The 17,858-nt window shown below is 37.4% G+C and overlaps 3 protein-coding genes across 4 annotated transcripts; all 3 read left to right on the top strand.

Annotated features, from left to right (window-relative positions):
* The first annotated feature begins 358 nt into the window (after window positions 1-358).
* LOC103948003 (exocyst complex component EXO84C) lies at window positions 359-6,365 on the top strand. The gene is made up of 7 exons (XM_009358990.3): window positions 359-589; window positions 1,616-1,710; window positions 2,823-3,855; window positions 4,475-4,999; window positions 5,477-5,665; window positions 5,748-5,884; window positions 5,967-6,365. Exons 1-7 carry the CDS (start codon window positions 494-496, stop codon window positions 6,211-6,213), a joined length of 2,322 nt encoding a protein of 773 aa, XP_009357265.2. The 5' UTR covers window positions 359-493; the 3' UTR covers window positions 6,214-6,365.
* Window positions 6,366-8,451: 2,086 nt separating this feature from the next.
* Window positions 8,452-10,862, top strand: LOC103948002 (phosphoribosylformylglycinamidine cyclo-ligase, chloroplastic/mitochondrial-like). Its single transcript, XM_009358989.3, has 7 exons — window positions 8,452-8,954; window positions 9,223-9,317; window positions 9,413-9,514; window positions 9,603-9,662; window positions 9,791-9,963; window positions 10,114-10,219; window positions 10,389-10,862. Exons 1-7 carry the CDS (start codon window positions 8,567-8,569, stop codon window positions 10,725-10,727), a joined length of 1,263 nt encoding a protein of 420 aa, XP_009357264.1. The 5' UTR covers window positions 8,452-8,566; the 3' UTR covers window positions 10,728-10,862.
* A 4,137-nt stretch (window positions 10,863-14,999) lies between these two features.
* LOC103948001 (probable RNA 3'-terminal phosphate cyclase-like protein) lies at window positions 15,000-17,858 on the top strand. 2 transcript variants are annotated; one of them, XM_048582519.1, is made up of 6 exons: window positions 15,000-15,296; window positions 15,425-15,574; window positions 16,071-16,249; window positions 16,345-16,516; window positions 16,697-16,881; window positions 17,277-17,858. In XM_048582519.1, the coding sequence occupies exons 1-6, from the start codon at window positions 15,092-15,094 to the stop codon at window positions 17,484-17,486; spliced, it is 1,101 nt and encodes a 366-aa protein (XP_048438476.1). In that variant the 5' UTR covers window positions 15,000-15,091; the 3' UTR covers window positions 17,487-17,858. The 2 variants fall into 2 exon arrangements, with proteins under 2 accessions (XP_048438476.1, XP_009357262.1); XM_009358987.3 differs by having other exon boundaries at window positions 15,004-15,296; window positions 16,341-16,516; window positions 16,665-16,881.

The raw sequence follows: 17,858 nt of genomic DNA, 5'->3' as shown, positions 1-17,858 counted from the left end.
CAAAAAATTAAAAAAAATTTGTTATTATTTTTTAATATTTAATTAATATTTTTATTCAGTTGGGTTGAGAAGTGATCTCAAGCTACGTCATCATTATTTAATAGAGAAATTAATCGACAAACTGACGAAAATTTAACATTGTAATAAATTTGTAAGATAAGATATGATATTATAATTTTAAAAATGCTAAGCGTTCAACTAATAATTGAGGTGTTTAATGTAATTTGCCCTTAAAATAATTTGACATTGATATGAAAAATAGCATTTTTTGTGCAACATAAAAAATAAAAGAAAAAATAAATTTACGATTTACTATTCCTTTACTACCTGTCTTTTCGACCTTTTGCCGTCTCTCTCTCTCTCCCGCTCTCTCTCTCTCTCTCTCTCTCTCTCTCTCTCTCTCTCTCGGACAAGCTGTCTCTAACATCTACTTCAGTAAACTGAGGGTGAAGCCGGCAGAGAGAGCAAAGGCAAACGCAGAGATCAGTCGAAAATGGAGAGCAGCGAAGAAGACGACGACTTTCCATCGATCGAGAGCATCACTCCCCAGTCCAAAGTCGACTCTCTTTACCAATCCCGCTCTGAAAAGGTTTCTTCTTCTTCTTCTTCCTCCTGCATTTGCCCGTTTATTCGACCATTGAGAATTGCCCATTCCAAATTAATCAATACTTTTGAGTGTAATTATGATTTTTCATACATTATTACCTGAATTTGTATTTTTTTGATCTGGATTTTCACTTTCTTATGTACAATTTGAGTGAACAGTTGTTTTATTTCCCATCTGGGTTAAGGTCTATATAATGCTGTAAAAGACCGAATTTGCAAAAAAAAAAAAGGTGATTGGCCAGCAATTTCATGGCACTGTGACGATTTCGCGTTATTGATCGATTTGTACTTAGTGATTGGATTGTTCCCTTTTGCAATCCAACACCAAAAGGGCTCATCTTTCTTCTAATTTTTATCAGTTGCATAGAAAAATGATTACGTTTACTGAAAAGATTACTGTAATGGGTTTTATGTTGTAGGTTGGTGCATTTGTACTTGTGTTTGCTTTCCGAATGCATTCTCGTAGGCCTTAAGTTTACGAGCCCTTAAGGGTTTTTAGTTAAGGTGGTTAACAGTTAAGAGTTTGGTTACAATAGTATTAATATCTGGCAATAGGAATGGCTCATTGCAATCTGTTTAGAATTATACTCTCTTGGAAAAATGTAATAGTATGTTGACATTGTCCATATGTGTGGTAGATCTACCTTTTAATGGAGACATATGATGCGAGGGTCACAATGCTCATTAGAAGCGAATCATATATTGATATAAAAATGATTAATGTATGCACTTCTTGGGAACATGTAGTAATCCATATGTTTATTGTAAGCTTGTTTGGGGTAAAAAAACTATGGACTTCGCCGCCATTGGGACAGTAGTTTCTGTCTCAGATTGGCAGCTGCAAGAATTGTATTACTGTTGAGATTCTTATAGACTTTATTGACGACGCTTCTTTTGTATTGTTTCAGAAAGCAATTGTTATGGTTTCTATCACTTTGAACCATACATATATCTGTGAAGGACGATAACGACATTCCTATAACTTAATACATATATGTTGATTATGCAGGGAATTAGAAAGCTATGCTGCGAGCTGTTAGATTTAAAGGATGCAGTGGAGAACTTATGTGGGAATATGAGAACAAAGTATTTGGCTTTTTTGAGGTAAGTCAATAATACCGAATCATTTGTGTGTTTGTTAAACAATAAAGCAATAATAAGTGTATATATGATTAGTTTCCTACCTGAAAAGATAAAAACTATTCAAATTTGTTCATGCAAGAAGTTCGCAAGTTTGAAATGGTTCATGCTTATGATCTACTATTTGAACTTTTGGGCACAGGGGAAGAGAATACAGGAAAAAGATTAAGGAACAGAGTCTGCCGCATGAAAATTTCTTTGTATTATGCACGACAAGAACATCGATTAGTGATCCCTTGATGAGAATTTCATAAAGACTAAAGCAGTAATAGAAACATATTAACTGCATGTAAGAAAAACTTTTTGGGAAGCGAAACTACTTAGTTTGATTATGTTACTAGGCCAACAAGTTTGACAACTTGAAGTACTGGTGGTCATGAAGGAGATGTGAAAGCTCAACTGCTTTTTAGATTTATAACTCGAAGCTTAGAAAACTTTTGCACATATAACATTGAAATATTTCACCTCATAATGATAAAAATTGTGTTTTGATCATTGCTGCGACCATCATACCATTTCGAGCAAAATGTTTCATAGGCATGATTCTTGGGCAGGAAGATGCTAGCATAATTTAATGTAACAGGAAATTTGTGTCAATGTCTCTGTATGTGCGTGGTAACGGTTTATTGAATGAACAGAAGTTAACATGCATCCCTACCTTTTTCCTTTTTGATAATTGCATGCCATGTGTGGGAGCTTCGCCAACATAGCCCTGAAGGGTTTTACAGGACTGGTCAAGTGTCCCACCTCAATTTTCTGGAGAAACACTGTTTGAAACCCCAGAAGGGCATGAACGATTCTTATTAACCTATGTTTTTATTTCTCAAAACTATGCATCTTTGATATCTCTCCTATGGTTCATTGATTATCTTGAAATCCTCTATATCAAGAAAAACATCTTTTGAGGTCTATTTGGGTTTTTGCCATCCCGAACCCTGAAACATGGTCCCAAAATGGCCCAAAGCTGTTTTGCTTTCTGAATAGGTGTAAACTGTTTTGAATTTCAGTTAATTTCAATAAGTTCATTAATCCTGCTTATCCATGCATGTATGGTCTAATGTTACTGCTAATTGCAGGATATCTGAGGAGGCTGTAGAAATGGAGCACGAGTTGGTTGAGCTCCGAAAGCATATTTCAGCTCAAGGGATTCTTGTGCAGGATTTGATGACTGGTGTATGCCATCAATTGGAACAGTGGAATCGGTCTACAAGTGAAGTCGAGCCAAACCGTGATATTTGTGAACTTCAAGATCCATTGCCAATTGAAACAGATGATCACAAGATTTTTTTGGAGAAAATTGATGTTCTCTTAGCTGAACATAAAGTAGAAGAAGCATTAGAGGCTCTAGATGCTGAAGAGAGAAACTCTCCAGAGCTGAAAAGCTCGGGAGATACTTCAACAACTGATGGATCCTCATACAGATCCGATTTCTTGAAAAGAAAAGCACTGCTCGAGGATCAGCTGGTTGAGATTACTGGACAGCCTTTTATTAGTTTTGTTGAGTTGAAGAAGGCCTTAAGTGGGCTAATAAAGCTTGGAAAAGGTCCTTTGGCACACCAGTTACTGCTCAAATTTTATGGGTCCCATATTGAGAAGAGCACCGAAGCTCTATTTCCTTCTTCTTCTATCTGTCCAAAGACATATCCAGCAACATTGTCTAAGCTTGTATTTTCTACAATCTCACTGGCAACGACGAAGTCTGGTTTAATATTTGGTGATGATCGTGTTTATACCAATAGAGTAGTCCAATGGGCAGAGTGGGAAATCGAATACTTTGTACGGTTGGTGAAAGAGAATGCACCATCTTCTGACACAGTGTCTGCTTTACGTGCAGCTAGCATTTGTGTTCAGGCTAGTCTCAACTACTCTTTGATGCTGGAACGACAAGGGCTGAAACTATCAAAATTGATTCTGGTGTTGTTGCGGCCTTTTATTGAAGAAGTTTTAGAGTTGAAATTTAGACGGGCAAGAAAAGTTGTCCTTGACTTGGTAGAAGCTGATGAGTGCATGCCATTTTCACCTCGCTTTGCACCTCCTCTGTCTGCATTCACAACATCATCACATAGTTTGATTGCTGATAGTGGGATAAGATTTATGTGCATTGTTGAAGTAAGTTAGGACTATTCTAATCTTTCTACAAATAATTTTTATTTTCATGTCTTTGTACTGATACAAGCATTATATTAACTTATGCTGGTCTTGTTAGGTTTTTTGTTGAGGATTGAACTTGAGAAATTAGGATGATAGCAAGATTTCAGACCTATTCTCAGAATGCAATAGAATGCTTGAATTTATATTAAGTCGATTTAACAAGCCTTTATTCTAACTACTCTGAGAACAAAAATTTTAAAATTCTCCAAATTATGTCTTCATTATTTTCTTGGGAAAGGTTTCCCTTACACTCAGCTGGACTTGAGGAGGTTTGGATGTCTGATAAATATTGAGTTAAATACAATTATACAATTATACACACACTTCCAATGTAATTAAGTATGCAGGTGCCTTCTACTTTTCTGTGTGTGCTTGCATGTGATATGGGCACACCTGATAAGTAAGCAATTAGTTTCTGCAGAATACTTTTCTATGTCTGTCTGTGCATATGCATTTGAAATTTTGAATACGTATTGTTCACTAGTAAATTAGTAATGCCAAGTTCATCGATGTTACTAATTTGCAAGTAATGACTCAACTATCAGTTCATAATGCTATATTGGTAAAAATTTCACAGGATATATTGGAACAGTTGACCCCCTTGACCATTTTGCATTTTGGTGGAAACATACTGAGTAGGATCGGACAACTTTTTGATAAATACATGGATGCTTTAATTAAAGCCCTACCAGGTCCATCTGATGATGACAGTCTTACTGAGCTGAAGGAGTTTGTATCTTTTAGAGCTGAAACAGATTCAGAACAGCTTACCCTTTTGGGAGTTGCATTTACCATCTTGGATGAACTACTGCCGAATGCTGTAATGACCCTCTGGAAGCAGAAGACTGAAAGTGGGGAACCAAAAAGTGGACTTGCTGAAAATGTCACACCTATTCCAAGTACTTCTACAGAGATAAAGGATTGGAGGCGTCGTCTTCAGCATTCATTTGACAAGCTAAGAGACCATTTCTGTCGGCAGTATGTCTTGAGCTTCATTTATTCAAGAGAAGGACAGACACGACTGGATGCCCAAATATATTTAAATGGGAATGGTGATGATTTGTATTGGGACTCAGCCCCTTTGCCTTCGCTTCCATTTCAGGTCTTGTTTCTTCCTCTATATGCTCTCCATGTACATGGTTTTTTATGTTATCATATTATTTATTTTAAATTTTATGTCTAAATCTTTTTCAAAACTTATGATTGCTATCTGCGTGATTGCTTGATGCCTGTACGTTTGGTTTATGGAACTTATTGCCCTATGGTATTCTGAGTATTTTAAACCCTTCACTCTAAATTGCTTGTTTTTATATTTCCAAATATTGCTTTGTCGTAGTATGTTTAATCTGGGTTGTTTGGCTGTCTGGACGCACCCTGTTGTTCATTTGACCGTCTTTACACAGTTTAGAAAAAGGTTTGAGGAACTTGCTAGAAAGTTGAGTTTATTTTCCTCAATGTGGTATGTGCTGTCCAAAATGGTCATGGCCGTGCATTTAGACATGACTTTCTCCACAGCATATGCACATCATGTTGCTGGATATTTTGTGGTACAAGTAATGAGATTGTCCTATCGTTGCAGGCATTATTTGCAAAGCTGCAGCAATTAGCAACCGTGGCTGGAGATGTGTTACTTGGAAAAGAGAGAATTCAGAAAATTTTGCTTGCTAGGATAACTGAGACAGTTGTAATGTGGTTGTCCGATGAACAAGAGTTTTGGGCTGTGTTTGAGGATGATACAGGTCCTCTTCAGCCACTTGGGTTGCAGCAGGTACTTATATCCTTCCATTCCATACTGTCTATATTCACAATTTAACTTCACAGTTAGCGGTTAATCAACTTTGTTGGTGCAGTTAATTCTTGATATGCACTTCACTGTTGAAATTGCACGTTTTGCGGGTTACCCATCAAGGCATGTGCACCAGATTGCATCAGCTATAATTGCTCGTGCTATCAGGGCTTTTTCTGCTAGAGGCATAGAAGTACAAAGGTAAGTTGTGTACATGTGGGTGGGCGTATTTTTCCTTTTTTATCCAACACAATCCACAACTAAAATTCTTCTGGTTTAATAGTGCACTCTCCGAGGATGAGTGGTTTGTTGAAACTGCAAAGTCGGCGATAAACAAACTACTTTTGGGAGCAGAGGGGTCAGAGACATCCGAGATTGATGAAGATAACATCGCTCTTCATGATGACATTGTATTGGATTCAAATGATTCTGTCTCTTCCCTTTCAAGTATAGATTCTTCAGAGTCCTTTGCCTCTGCAACTATGGGTGAACTTGACAGTCCAAAGCATTTCGACGATTCAGAGGGTTGAAAACTTTTTCCCGCCCATCTGAAGGAAACAATAAAAGGGAGGTTGTTTTGTAGTAAGTATGTTGACAATGTTCTTTTAGCTTTATGAAATTATTAAAATTAGTGTACATTGTAGTATTGTTATATGAAAAGCAGGTCACAGACTCACAAGCATGTCGCTAAGAGTAAAGGCTGTTTGAATTCTTCCCCAGGGGCCTAATCCGTAGCTTTAGTATCACCGGCATAACCGGAGCCAATCTTCTTAGGCATTACAACTAGAGCTCCTTAACAATGCAACTCATGGTACGCTAGATTACGTTCGTTTGCCTTCGCCCCGGCTAGAGCTGCTCAGTAGTGAGTCATCGCTCTTCCAAAAATGATCTTCTCCAGTCCGGGAACGCACGAGATTTTGAGCTAAGCCAGGTAGGTTCTTGAGCAGAAGCAGATCCTACATTAGCTCAAGACGTTCTGATGTTAGCAGTATAACCAAAAGGAACAGGAATCCTAATCCATAAGATATGTTATTTGTCTTATAAAGCAATTCTGAGCTTTAGCACATAAAAGATGCAGTTTAACTTCTGGTTTAAAGATTACAATGTTCAAATCAAATTCTAATCTTCGTGCTTGTCGCCGTAATCCTTTTATTTGGGTTCTATATTAACTGGCAAAGCCTCTCCTCTCCTGTACGGTAGAATTTGTTTGGGTTTATTTAGAACCCATTGTGTTGTTTGGTGAAAGGACGCAGCTTTGCATCCACCTACACCACTTGCCAAACTTCACGTCCCAAATATATATAAATAATATGATCAGACACAACACTTAACAGAAGAATAAACTATCAACTACCACGGGGTGGTCCAATGGTTGGGAACGAATTTCAAGGTTGTTCTTCACACGACATATCCTGAGTTTGATTCCTAACGCTGGTGAATCGCACGTAGTGTTTAAAATATCTATATCGGTGGAAATATCGATAGGCAAATTTGTAGAAATATCAATGGATGTATCATATATCGATATCGATATCAATTGCCTTCGATGGAAATGATGGAAATTTGCTCAAAAACATGGAAATTTTAAATTATTTTTTAGGAATGTCATATGAAGCCACAACACACGTATGAATCAATAATTAATGATTCTGAGAAGAAAAACTCCTTATAATGACAAGTAATAAAATAAAGCATTTCACTAGAAAAAATAAATTATACATAACTTAATTGAAATTTTTGTCAATAAATTATACATAACTTAATTGAAATTTTCGTCATGAAAGCAGCATAAGTCTTATTGAAGTAAACTAATACCATAAAGAAATAAATTAAAAAAAAATAAAGAATACATAGGCTCATGGATATTTCCTGCAAACTTTTTGCAAATCATCTACAAACACTGGATATTTCTTGAAAATATCGAAAATATCGAGGAAATTGGCTGATTTCTGGAAATATTGTGGATATGGAGTGAAGTTCAGACTTCACCCCCCTTTCCATATCGTTCCCTGAATTTTTGGATATTTCCGTGGAAATATTGAGCATATCTAGGATATTTCAAACATTGATCACACGATGGTACAATGGGAAGCTAAAGTACCTCTATGAATCTTCCCAGAGCGTCGTGACGAAGCCACCAGCACCTAGCACAGGGGCATATATTAGGCATTGTTGATAAGAGAGGATAATGGCTGTTGCTCTCGGATAAGGGTTGCTGTTTCATATTTGAAATTCCAAATATTTGTATCTTGTTATCCGTTGTAATTTTGTTAGGTATTAAGACTCCATCTAGGTCTCTACCTCATTGTATATTTATAGCCCTAATGTAAAGTCACAGACTCACAGGATTGCACGCCAGGTCAAAAGGTTAAATTTAGGGTTTTACAAAAGAAGTTTAGGGTTTCATGAACTTCAGCCCTAAAGGGAAATTGGAATAACCTTGCATTCTTCACAAGGAAGAGTTATATAACTAATCAAAGTAGAAGGCAAGAAGAACGCGTGAGTGAGTAACGTTTATTTTTAGGGCATAGGGTTTTGGGTTTAAGCCTTTAAGGGTATCTAGTAACTGGGAAAACTTACAGTAAAGACACAAACACATCCAAAGCGTTAAACCCAGTAAAATTGCAACACCTAGGATCGCTTCTAAATTATATTTTATCTTTGGACACATATTGGCTGCGCTGGCGTGCACACCGGTTCTAACCATGGTCATGCCCGCAGACAATACATAGTTTCCAAGTTTATCACAAATTTATGCAAGCTGTGTTCGACTTGAACCCTAACTCTTGTCCACCAGTAGGGCCAGCTGCACATTACATAGGGTTTCTGATTTGTGATTGTGAGCAGTGAGAGACCTTGCGTTGCTCGTGTTTTAGGGTTTCAATGGCTGCCAATGCCATGACCACCGCCTTCAAGGCAAACACAGAGTTGTCTCGTTGTGTTAAATCTTCGCTAAGACCCTCCTCCTCCAAAGCCAACCCTAATGAAGCCCAACTATGCAGACTGCCAATCGGACTTCCCTTCAACAACTTCTCCTCCGGTCTCTCTCTGACTTCGGCCGGTAATATTTCACAGAGCAGACGCGTAATGTCAGTGTCGAAGAACAACGAGTCCTCCAATGATTTTAGTGCTAGCCGACGTGGTGATGACAGTTGGACGTACAAGGATGCTGGTGTAGATATAGATGCTGGGATGGCACTTGTTGATATAATTAAACAGGAGGATCCTGAAATTGGGTCATTTGGGGGTATTGTCCAAGATGAGATTCTCGGTATGATTACATATGTATGATATAGAAATCATATCAACATGAAGAAAATGTGACACCGTTGGAAAAATGTGATTGATATATGGTTGTCAATGTTATGTCCTGTGTCGTCAAGTGCAGTTAATTGCAAAGTAGGACTACAGATATAATATGTGACAATTAACTAATTTGTGTTTATATATTTTTTGTGTGGTTGTGCTATATTTATATATGGTTGTCTGATATCATTATTTAGGCTCATCAATTTAATTAACTATATGGTGATCAACAGATGATGTATGCCTTGTTCACGGTACAGACGGTGTTGGAACGAAACTTAAGCTTGCATTTGAGACTGGAAATCATGAAACCATTGGTATTGATTTGGTAATATTTCTAGCATTTGTTTCAAAAATATGATTTTTACTTGAATTTAGATAATTGCTTTTCCTACCAGGTTTGTTCACTCATTCAACTCTCAGGTTGCTATGAATGTCAATGATATTGTTACTCTTGGGGCCAAGCCAGTATCTTTTCAAGATTACTTTGCTACAGGCCGCCTTGATGTTGATATTGCTGCAAAGGTAGAGTTCAGTATGCCTGAGCTTCTTGGATTGCATAGACAGATACCTCTACAGCATAGCTTATTTGTTTTTCTTTTGTTCTTTTTAGGTTATAAAAGGTATTCGTAATGGTTGCAAACAATCTGGCTGTAAACTTTCGGGCGGAGAGGTATTCTAAACTAATTAGTTGTTTTGAACTCTCACTGCCCTATGATATGTGAATATTCTATCTTATGCATGGTTAGTTTTTTCTTTACATACACAATGTTGTTTCATAATGTTTTCGTATGTTTTCAGACTGCCGAGATGCCAGGTTTTTATAAGGATGGCGAGTATGACCTGGGTGGCTCTGCTGTTGGAGTTGTGAAAAAGGGATCTATCATTGATGGGAAAAACATTGTGGCTGGAGATGTTCTCATTGGCCTACCGTCTAGTGGGGTTCATTCTAATGGTTTCTCTCTTGTGAGAAGGTTAGTTGTAGCTGCTTAAAGAAACGTCACTTCTGATTTATAATGTAATAGATGCAAATTCCTTGCAACTTATGAAATTAAATTTTATATCTCTTGACTACTCATGGAAAACTTCCTACCGTACTATTGATGTTTCTATATATCTTACAGAGTTCTGGCTGATAGTGGGCTTTCTCTCAAGGACCAACTACCTGGTGGAGAAGCTATCACATTAGGTGAAGCTTTGATGGTCCCAACTGTGATATACGTTAAGCAGGTAGGTTGGCATCGATCAAACCTTGCTTGTGCATTTTGTTATATATGTGTGTGTGCGTGTGTTCATTCTCTTGTTGTGTTTAACTAATTAACTAGCTGCTGAAAATGAAAGTGTTCCCTTCATTGAGGCGCTCTTTATTATTGCGTTGCACTAAAAACATGCAGTGCAGGTGCTCGACTTAATAAGGAAGGGAGGAGTCAAAGGAGTAGCTCATATCACAGGGGGTGGTCTCACAGAAAATATACCCCGAGTGTTCCCGAAAGGCCTAGGAGCTGTCATTTATAAAGATTCATGGGAAGTCCCACCTGTTTTCAAATGGATCCAAGAAGCCGGAAGGGTTAAAGATGCTGAGATGAGACGAACTTTTAACATGGGCATTGGAATGGTTCTTGTTGTGAGTCAGGAGGCGTCCCACGGAATACTCGGGGAGGATGGAAATGGAGCTGCCTATAAAGCTTACCGCATTGGTGAGGTAGCAAGCGGTCTTGAAGGAGTGACTTATATATAGTTAAGTAACGTCAACTGTGTGACTGTGTCTTTAGAGGTTGTATTAATTGAAGAGGGATCTCAAAAGACTACTGCATAATTTATTTGTTGAAGGTACTTTGATAATACTGGTAAGATTTACATTCCTCTTTAATCATTTACTTCCTCAAGATATAGGGCTCATTTGGGAAGTGCTGCTAAATAATTGAAAGCGGTTTTACAAAAAATATTTTTGGAACCAATTTTTAGTAAAAATGCAAGTTAATCCTTAGAATTTGTACACATTTGACGGGTGAAGAAATACCCATCCCTATTAACAAGAAAGCGAAAAAAAAAAGGTGTGCTATCCACACACCATTTTTTACTTCATAGATATCCTCTTAATTTGTGACCGCGCTATCAAATCGACTAAATTAAAAAATATCAATTTATTCCGTAAAAAGGGAAGTCTTATTCAAGGTCCAGGGATTTGGATCTTTAGGAAAGCGTTGGAGAGAAAGAATCAAGAAGATAAGAAGCAGGATCCCAATATAAAGATTAATGTGGATATGAGTTAGGCTAAATGGTCAAGGCCTTGTGCACACCATCTTGCATCGTTGTTCAAATTTTCTTCTGAACAGATTAAACACTCTAGGTGTGTACAACTATTAAAAGATTTGATTGAGTTTTGTCAACTTTGGAAGACTTTTGAGAGTAAATTATGTACCAAATTAGTCATGAGTTCTTCCGCCTACACTTTCTGGATTTCAAAGGATTAAGCTTGAAACCAGACATTTATGATTTTTGAAAAGAAAATGAACTCAAAAAGATTCAAATCTCACTCATTAGGTGATAGCTAGAGTGCTCATATTTCACATACATATTGAACAACACCTCCACAAAAATAGATTAGAAGAGACGGATCCAACAAAAGTCTAATCATAAAATTCGCATATAAGATGCCGTGCAGCATCTGGTAAAATAAGGATAACCAAAAGTTCAAATTTCTCTGTAGTACACTATAAAAGACATGATGTATGCAACGGAAATTGAAATTGCTCGTCTTCATTCTTAAGTCTTAAACATTATTATCAGGCTTGTCTTCTTGTAATTTGTAATTGATTTCCCCTCGTAATGCTGTTTAGCGAGCGCCTCTATTTCCTCCGTGTTTATATCATAAAAAAAGTATCCATTATCTTGCTCAAAGAAAGTTATATATTCCACTCCATTGTGCAACTTGCCTTCACAATGATGTTCACCTGCCCAAGGCCTAATTCGACCCGTCAAATGTGGCTTTTCCTTTAAGAACTTCAAGGGAACGACGATCTTTTTTTTACTCCACTTGTGCTCCTTGAAGTTTTTGAGAACCAAGACGTTGAGTGTTTCATTTGTTATATCAGCAACAGCTAGAAAATGATTCCAACGAAGAGAAAAAACTTTTGTTAAGTCTGAGAAAACTCCCGGGGACAGAGTAGTAACAGTGAAACATTCACTCCATACATCAAAAGATTGAACTTCTAGGTACGATTGATGTCCATCCCAAATAACTTCTACCAAATGAGCCCCCCCTTCAACTTATCTGGTCCAAGAGTACGTCTTCGAAGCACATTTTTCCCACGTTTTCCCTGCTCCAATTTGCCATTTTGCTTGGGGAGCTTCAAGGGTCTCCATCGGTCATCCTTTCCAATAGTTATAACTTCAAAACCTACTTCAGTGCCAAAAAAGTCACATTTTTCATGTAAAAGCATGCCACTTTGCACTCACCGGTGAATAAATTAAGAGCAAAGTCTATTCCTCTGATACCCTCATGTGTTTCAGGCAAGTAAAGTGCTTGGTGCATTGCAGGATTTCTGACCCGGAAAACTTGTGACCTAGTACGATTCTTCTCAACAAACAAGCCACCGAAATTTGAGTAATAAATGAAATTTTCATCAAAAATCGTGTTGGCCGCTTTACTGTTATTTTCCCACACGTATATGTAAGAAAATTCCAGAGGACTGGCATGGTCGTAATGCTTTGCTTTAAACTTGTTGTCTTGATCTATAAAGAAACACCATTGCTTGCACACACACTTGAACCTCATCAAAGACTTTACAGGCAACCAGCTCAAAATCTCAGCGACGATTTCAATGGGAAGATCTGATGTCATTTTTTGAGATTTCTGCAGAATGTTAGAACTTTTAAGTTTGTAACATATAGGAAGAATGCTAGCTGATTTGACAAGAAAGAACTAAAACCAATGAATATAACTAGGTTTCTGTCTCACATTAATAAGAACAAATAATTTTGCATTAGTGTTAAAGCAAATATTTGTGCAAAGTACTTATTAGAGAAACTTACATATAGGTGAAAGTCTCCTGTAACATGTAGAGCACGGTTGCCTTGATCTTGGGAATAAAATACGTTCTTAGCATTCGTCATATTTTCATACACTCTACATAAAACCCAGGCATACAATTGAGGAGAAGAATTAAAACCAGATAACCGTAAATTCAAATCCATATTAAAGTACTACATAAGTAAGGAATGAAGAAAAAAGTTGCTTACAGCCCCGTTGCTTTTGGTGCCATTACACCACTCTTGTACTCGATCATATACCAGTCAGTAGTTGTTGAACTTTTTCGACTGCTCCTTCGGCAAAATCGTAACAGTTTTTTGTATCCAATTATCTCTTTCCCTTGTTTGATCCCTTCATATGATCTAATTGATTTCCAATACCCATTGCCGGCTTTACGCTTTGGGACACAGTTTCGATGGGTGAAGAAATACAAATCTTTTTGGTCTGCTAATCCATACATCCCTAGGGTTCGAGAAAGAAAAAAATCATATTCAAGGCATTGATGTCATCCTACTTCCTACACTCCTATGACAAACTTTAAATGCGAATCGAAACTGCAAAAGAAGAAAGATCAAAGATAACACGTAAATTGAAAAAAGAAACCAAAACAAGATAATTCACCGGAGAGTTGCATAGGGCTGTAGTCATAAAATAATTCTTCAATGATCCCATTCACCGGCAGAGGATCGCCAGAGATATTTTCGTTCAGAAAATATGTAACTATTTCTTGGTCGTTGGGTTGAAATCGGGGCGTATAAAGTTGGTCGCTTGTCATCGTTGAACGATTTCCACTTTCAAAAGAAGAATTCAATACCTAGCTATATCCAGACACAAGGTCGTAGCCCCAAAAAAAAGAAGGCTTGCATTTAGCTTTCTTCCTGCACAAGAAAGAATTATAGTCACGAGTTTAAGGAAATGAGAGGTATGAACACGATAGAATATCAAATCGATGTAGAAAGAGAAAGAGAAGTCTGAATGAGTGGCCTGAAACGTACCAAAAATCTGAACAGTTTAAACATTTTTCATAGGGGAAAAGGTTTGGTCTTGTGCTTGTTAAAAAGATGTAGTTGTGAATTACTTGTAAGTAAACCATTTTGTAACCCTAGTAAAAGGAGAGGAAGGGACGCACGGGAGAGAGAGAGGGAGTCCCAATAAGGATAGTGCTAAGTGTCCCTCCCAATATAAAGGTCAATGCAGATACAAGTACATGGTAAACTATTTAAGGAAATTTTCACAATTTAATGTATATATATAATCAAATATACACAAAGCATGTAATATAAAAGGTTATTTAGGTAAAGAGCAATAAAATCTGTACTAATTAGTCATATATCAATGGTTTTTTTTTTTTCGACATGGTAGTAATGTTATGTAGATTAAATTTGTAAATCAAAGATGTGTCACCAATAAGAAATAAACACGTTAATCAACCCCTAAAAGTAATAATTCAATCATCGCTTCCTAGCATTCTCCTTTTGTGATTGGTTTTGTGGCTTCATAAATATTTTGGTGTGCCGGAATACGTGGTGTATACCAAATGTCATTACATATGAGTAAAAGAAAATTTTATTTTTCAAGCATCCTTCCATTTATTTAAAGACATGTGGTATATTAATATTTTGAAGATACTGAAAATTTTCTCTTACGTTAGCACACTAATTAAGTTGTCTAACGAAATTGAAGACCACATTGTTGAGTGATTTAATAGATGAAGAATGAAATGTTTAAAACATAAAAAGATCAAAATTATGATTTTTTATTTTGTTTTAACAAATGATATTATTTACGATGAGAAAATGGGTTAAGTCTTACAATGAACTTGTAATAATGTGATTCAAATTCGTTTTTTACGATAATTGAAAACCTCCAAATTAAGTAAAGAGAAATATTACTAAACAGTAAAACTAAATGACGACTAAAATCATGACTTAGCATAAGATAAAAAAACCATTTGTAATAAAACCCAAGGTAAAAATAAAAAATTTGATTGCTGCCCTGCAAAGCAATTTGCAAAACCCCCGTCCCCGCCACCGAGCGCAGAGAAACTGACGGACCAGAGAGAAGCGAAAATGGGGAAAGCAAGCTACAAGAGGTTAACCGGAAGCCAAAACCTAAGGCAACGGCTCGTACTGGCGGCGGTTGCGTCCACACCGGTTCTTATCGAGGACATTCGCGCAGAGGAGACATGGCCCGGCCTCCGCCCCCACGAGGTCTCCTTCCTCCGCCTGCTCGAGAAGGTCTCCGATGACTGCGTCGTCGAAATCAACGAGACTGGTACTCCCACTAGCTGTTTCCAAACACAAAAGCACTCGCCTTTTTTCGAATTTAGCGAAAAATTGAAATTCCAATTTTGCTTCGGGGTTTAGGGTTTTTGAGAGATTGTGTTTTGGGTTTGTGAGCAGGTACAAAATTGAAGTTCAAGCCGGGGATAGTGATGGGTGGGAGGAATTTGGTGCATGATTGCGGGCTCAGTCGGGCGGTTGGGTATTTCTTGGAGCCATTGATTGTGCTTGGTCTCTTTGCCAAAAAGCCGCTTACCATTACGCTTAAAGGTAACTGCTTTCGTTGTTGCGAATCTTCTCCGCACTTTTATTTTCGTTTAGTTGTTGTTTTCTATTGGTGTTCTTATAGAATTAAAAGCCTCAAATTTATGGTTCTGGTTTTGATCCAAGTAAGGAAGATGAATTTATAACATTTTCATGCTGTAACATCGTTATTTTCTTTTATCAACAATCTCCCGGTAGCGAAAGTTGCCTATTGTATTCAAGACAATTCCTTGATGTTTATGGTACCGGTCTTAATATTGTTTCACAGATTAACATGGGAAAGAAAAGCTAATTTCTGATAGTTTTAAAATATCTCTATTCTGTTTCATATTCCGAATAATTACCTTAATACTTATGAACAAATGACCTGACCCCAATCAGTAACCGAAAAGGGGCTCTCCCCATATCAAGGTGGATAGAGCACGCTAAATCTTTCGTGGGTGTCCATTTGAGCTTTAAGAAGGTGCTTCCACTTTATGATTGTTTCATATTTTTCTGTTAGGAATTACAAATGATTCCGAGGACCCATCTGTTGATACATTCCGGTCTGCTACTTTGCCCATGTTAAAACACTTTGGAGTTCCCTCAGAAGGGCTAGACCTCAAAATACAGAGTCGTGGATCTGCTCCTCAAGGTGGTGGCGAAGTGTTCTTGTCAATTCCAATTGTTCAAAGTCTAACTGTGAGTTTCTGAGACTTTTGGGATACTATATATGTTTTTCACCATTTTTTTCAGTTTTGGATCCATTATTGTTTTATGTTTTGCTCTATAGGCAGTCAACTGGACTGATGAAGGGATGGTTAAGAGGATTAGAGGGGTTACATTCTCAACAAGAGTGTCCACACAGTTTGAAAATACCATGGTGTATGCAGCTCGTGGAATCTTTAATCTCTTACTCCCAGATGTTCACATATTTACAGACCATAGAAGTGGCCCACAAGCTGGACAGTATGTTCTCAATTTTTACCAAATATCATTATATTTTTTTTTGTAGAGAGACATTTTAGAATTTGAATTTTTCTTTATTTTGTTTTGAGGTTTGGTCATTTTAAAGTGGTCACTTAGGCTCATATAGACAATAATGATTTTGTGGCAGTTCACCTGGTTATGGAATTTCACTGGTTGCGGAAACAACTTCTGGTTGCTGTATCTCTGCTGATACAGCAATTTCTTATTCTCGAGGGGAAGATACAGCTGAGCTTGAAGATGAGGGGAAGAAAGAGCTTATGCCTCCAGAGGATGTTGGTGTGCAAATTGCTAATGTTCTGCTTGGGGAGATTGAGCAGGGTGGAGTGGTAGATTCAACACATCAGGTTCGTGGATGTATTTTACTTCCTGACTGGCTGAGTTTGACACATTATCATGTTGGTTGTGAATGCAATTTCACATGGAATTCTTTTTTTTGTAAAGCAAGAAAAGGAAACTTGGGTTTTGTTTATAGACGGATTTTGTGATCTTGATTCATATAGTATTCCCGAAATACGATTTAATGTTGATTTAAATGTAGTCCTAAAAATCGAATGATGCAAGTATGATGACTATTGTCTCCTTTTTTCAATTTTGTTAACAGCTTGTTCTATGACAGTGGTAAAATTACTAAAAGGCATTCTTATAAGAAATAGATACAGTATTTGGTCACAGGTTCCGTTTTTGTCCCTTTATGAATTCTATCTATCTCCTCATAGTTTGCTGTCATTTTGGCTTGTAGGGCTTTTTGTTTCTTCTCTGTGCACTATGTCCACAAGATGTTTCAAAGGTTCGTGTTGGAAAGCTCTCCCCTCACGGAATAGAAACACTCAGAAACATCAAAGACTTTCTCGGAGTTAAATTTGTCATTAAGCCCGACCCATCTACAGGGACCGTCATACTTAGGTGTGTTGGCTCTGGGTTAAGGAACCTTTCAAGAAGGATCTCGTGATTGTCACAAGAGGTATATGACTTTCTAATGTATTGGTGAGTGTTTCTTGGGTGGCAAAGAGTAGTTGGGACTCGGGAGGCATTTCATGCATACACACTGTGGAGGAGGAATGCAATCTAATGGAGTAGCCGGAAGAAGTTTTGGCAATTTTTGACCATGTGCTCAGGTTTGGATGTTGTAAACAAGAGTTTTTCCTTTTCGAACACCAATGTCTATGCGTGCAGTTCATTATGATACAAATTGGAACAACAGCCTCTTTCGGAGCGAAGCGTATTGACTGTTGTTGCCTCCAAAATCAAATGCCTTGTTGGTCTGCTTGTATTAACATGATGGAATTGTGAAATCGAAATTACTGAATTGATTTTCATGTCA

The sequence above is a fragment of a genome, unplaced genomic scaffold (genome assembly GCF_019419815.1).
Source record: "Pyrus x bretschneideri cultivar Hongxiangsu unplaced genomic scaffold, Pyrus_bretschneideri_v1 Contig19, whole genome shotgun sequence".
Lineage (NCBI taxonomy): Eukaryota > Viridiplantae > Streptophyta > Magnoliopsida > Rosales > Rosaceae > Pyrus > Pyrus x bretschneideri.
The sequence above is the reverse complement of the archived record's forward strand: the minus strand, read 5'-3'. Positions and strand labels throughout refer to the sequence as shown.

Bases quoted from the DNA above. Each gene is read 5' to 3' on its own strand.
- LOC103948001 (XM_009358987.3), top strand. From the start codon at position 15,092: ATGGGGAAAGCAAGCTACAAGAGGTTAACCGGAAGCCAAAACCTAAGG. The intron at 16,250-16,340 runs GTGAGTTTCTGA...TTTGCTCTATAG, and splicing joins CAATTGTTCAAAGTCTAACT to GCAGTCAACTGGACTGATGA. The intron at 16,517-16,664 runs GTATGTTCTCAA...ATTTTGTGGCAG, and splicing joins AGTGGCCCACAAGCTGGACA to TTCACCTGGTTATGGAATTT.
- LOC103948002 (XM_009358989.3), top strand. From the start codon at position 8,567: ATGGCTGCCAATGCCATGACCACCGCCTTCAAGGCAAACACAGAGTTG. The intron at 8,955-9,222 runs GTATGATTACAT...GGTGATCAACAG, and splicing joins TGTCCAAGATGAGATTCTCG to ATGATGTATGCCTTGTTCAC. The intron at 9,318-9,412 runs GTAATATTTCTA...TTCAACTCTCAG, and splicing joins AAACCATTGGTATTGATTTG to GTTGCTATGAATGTCAATGA.
- LOC103948003 (XM_009358990.3), top strand. From the start codon at position 494: ATGGAGAGCAGCGAAGAAGACGACGACTTTCCATCGATCGAGAGCATC. The intron at 590-1,615 runs GTTTCTTCTTCT...TTGATTATGCAG, and splicing joins ACCAATCCCGCTCTGAAAAG to GGAATTAGAAAGCTATGCTG. The intron at 3,856-4,474 runs GTAAGTTAGGAC...AAAATTTCACAG, and splicing joins GATTTATGTGCATTGTTGAA to GATATATTGGAACAGTTGAC.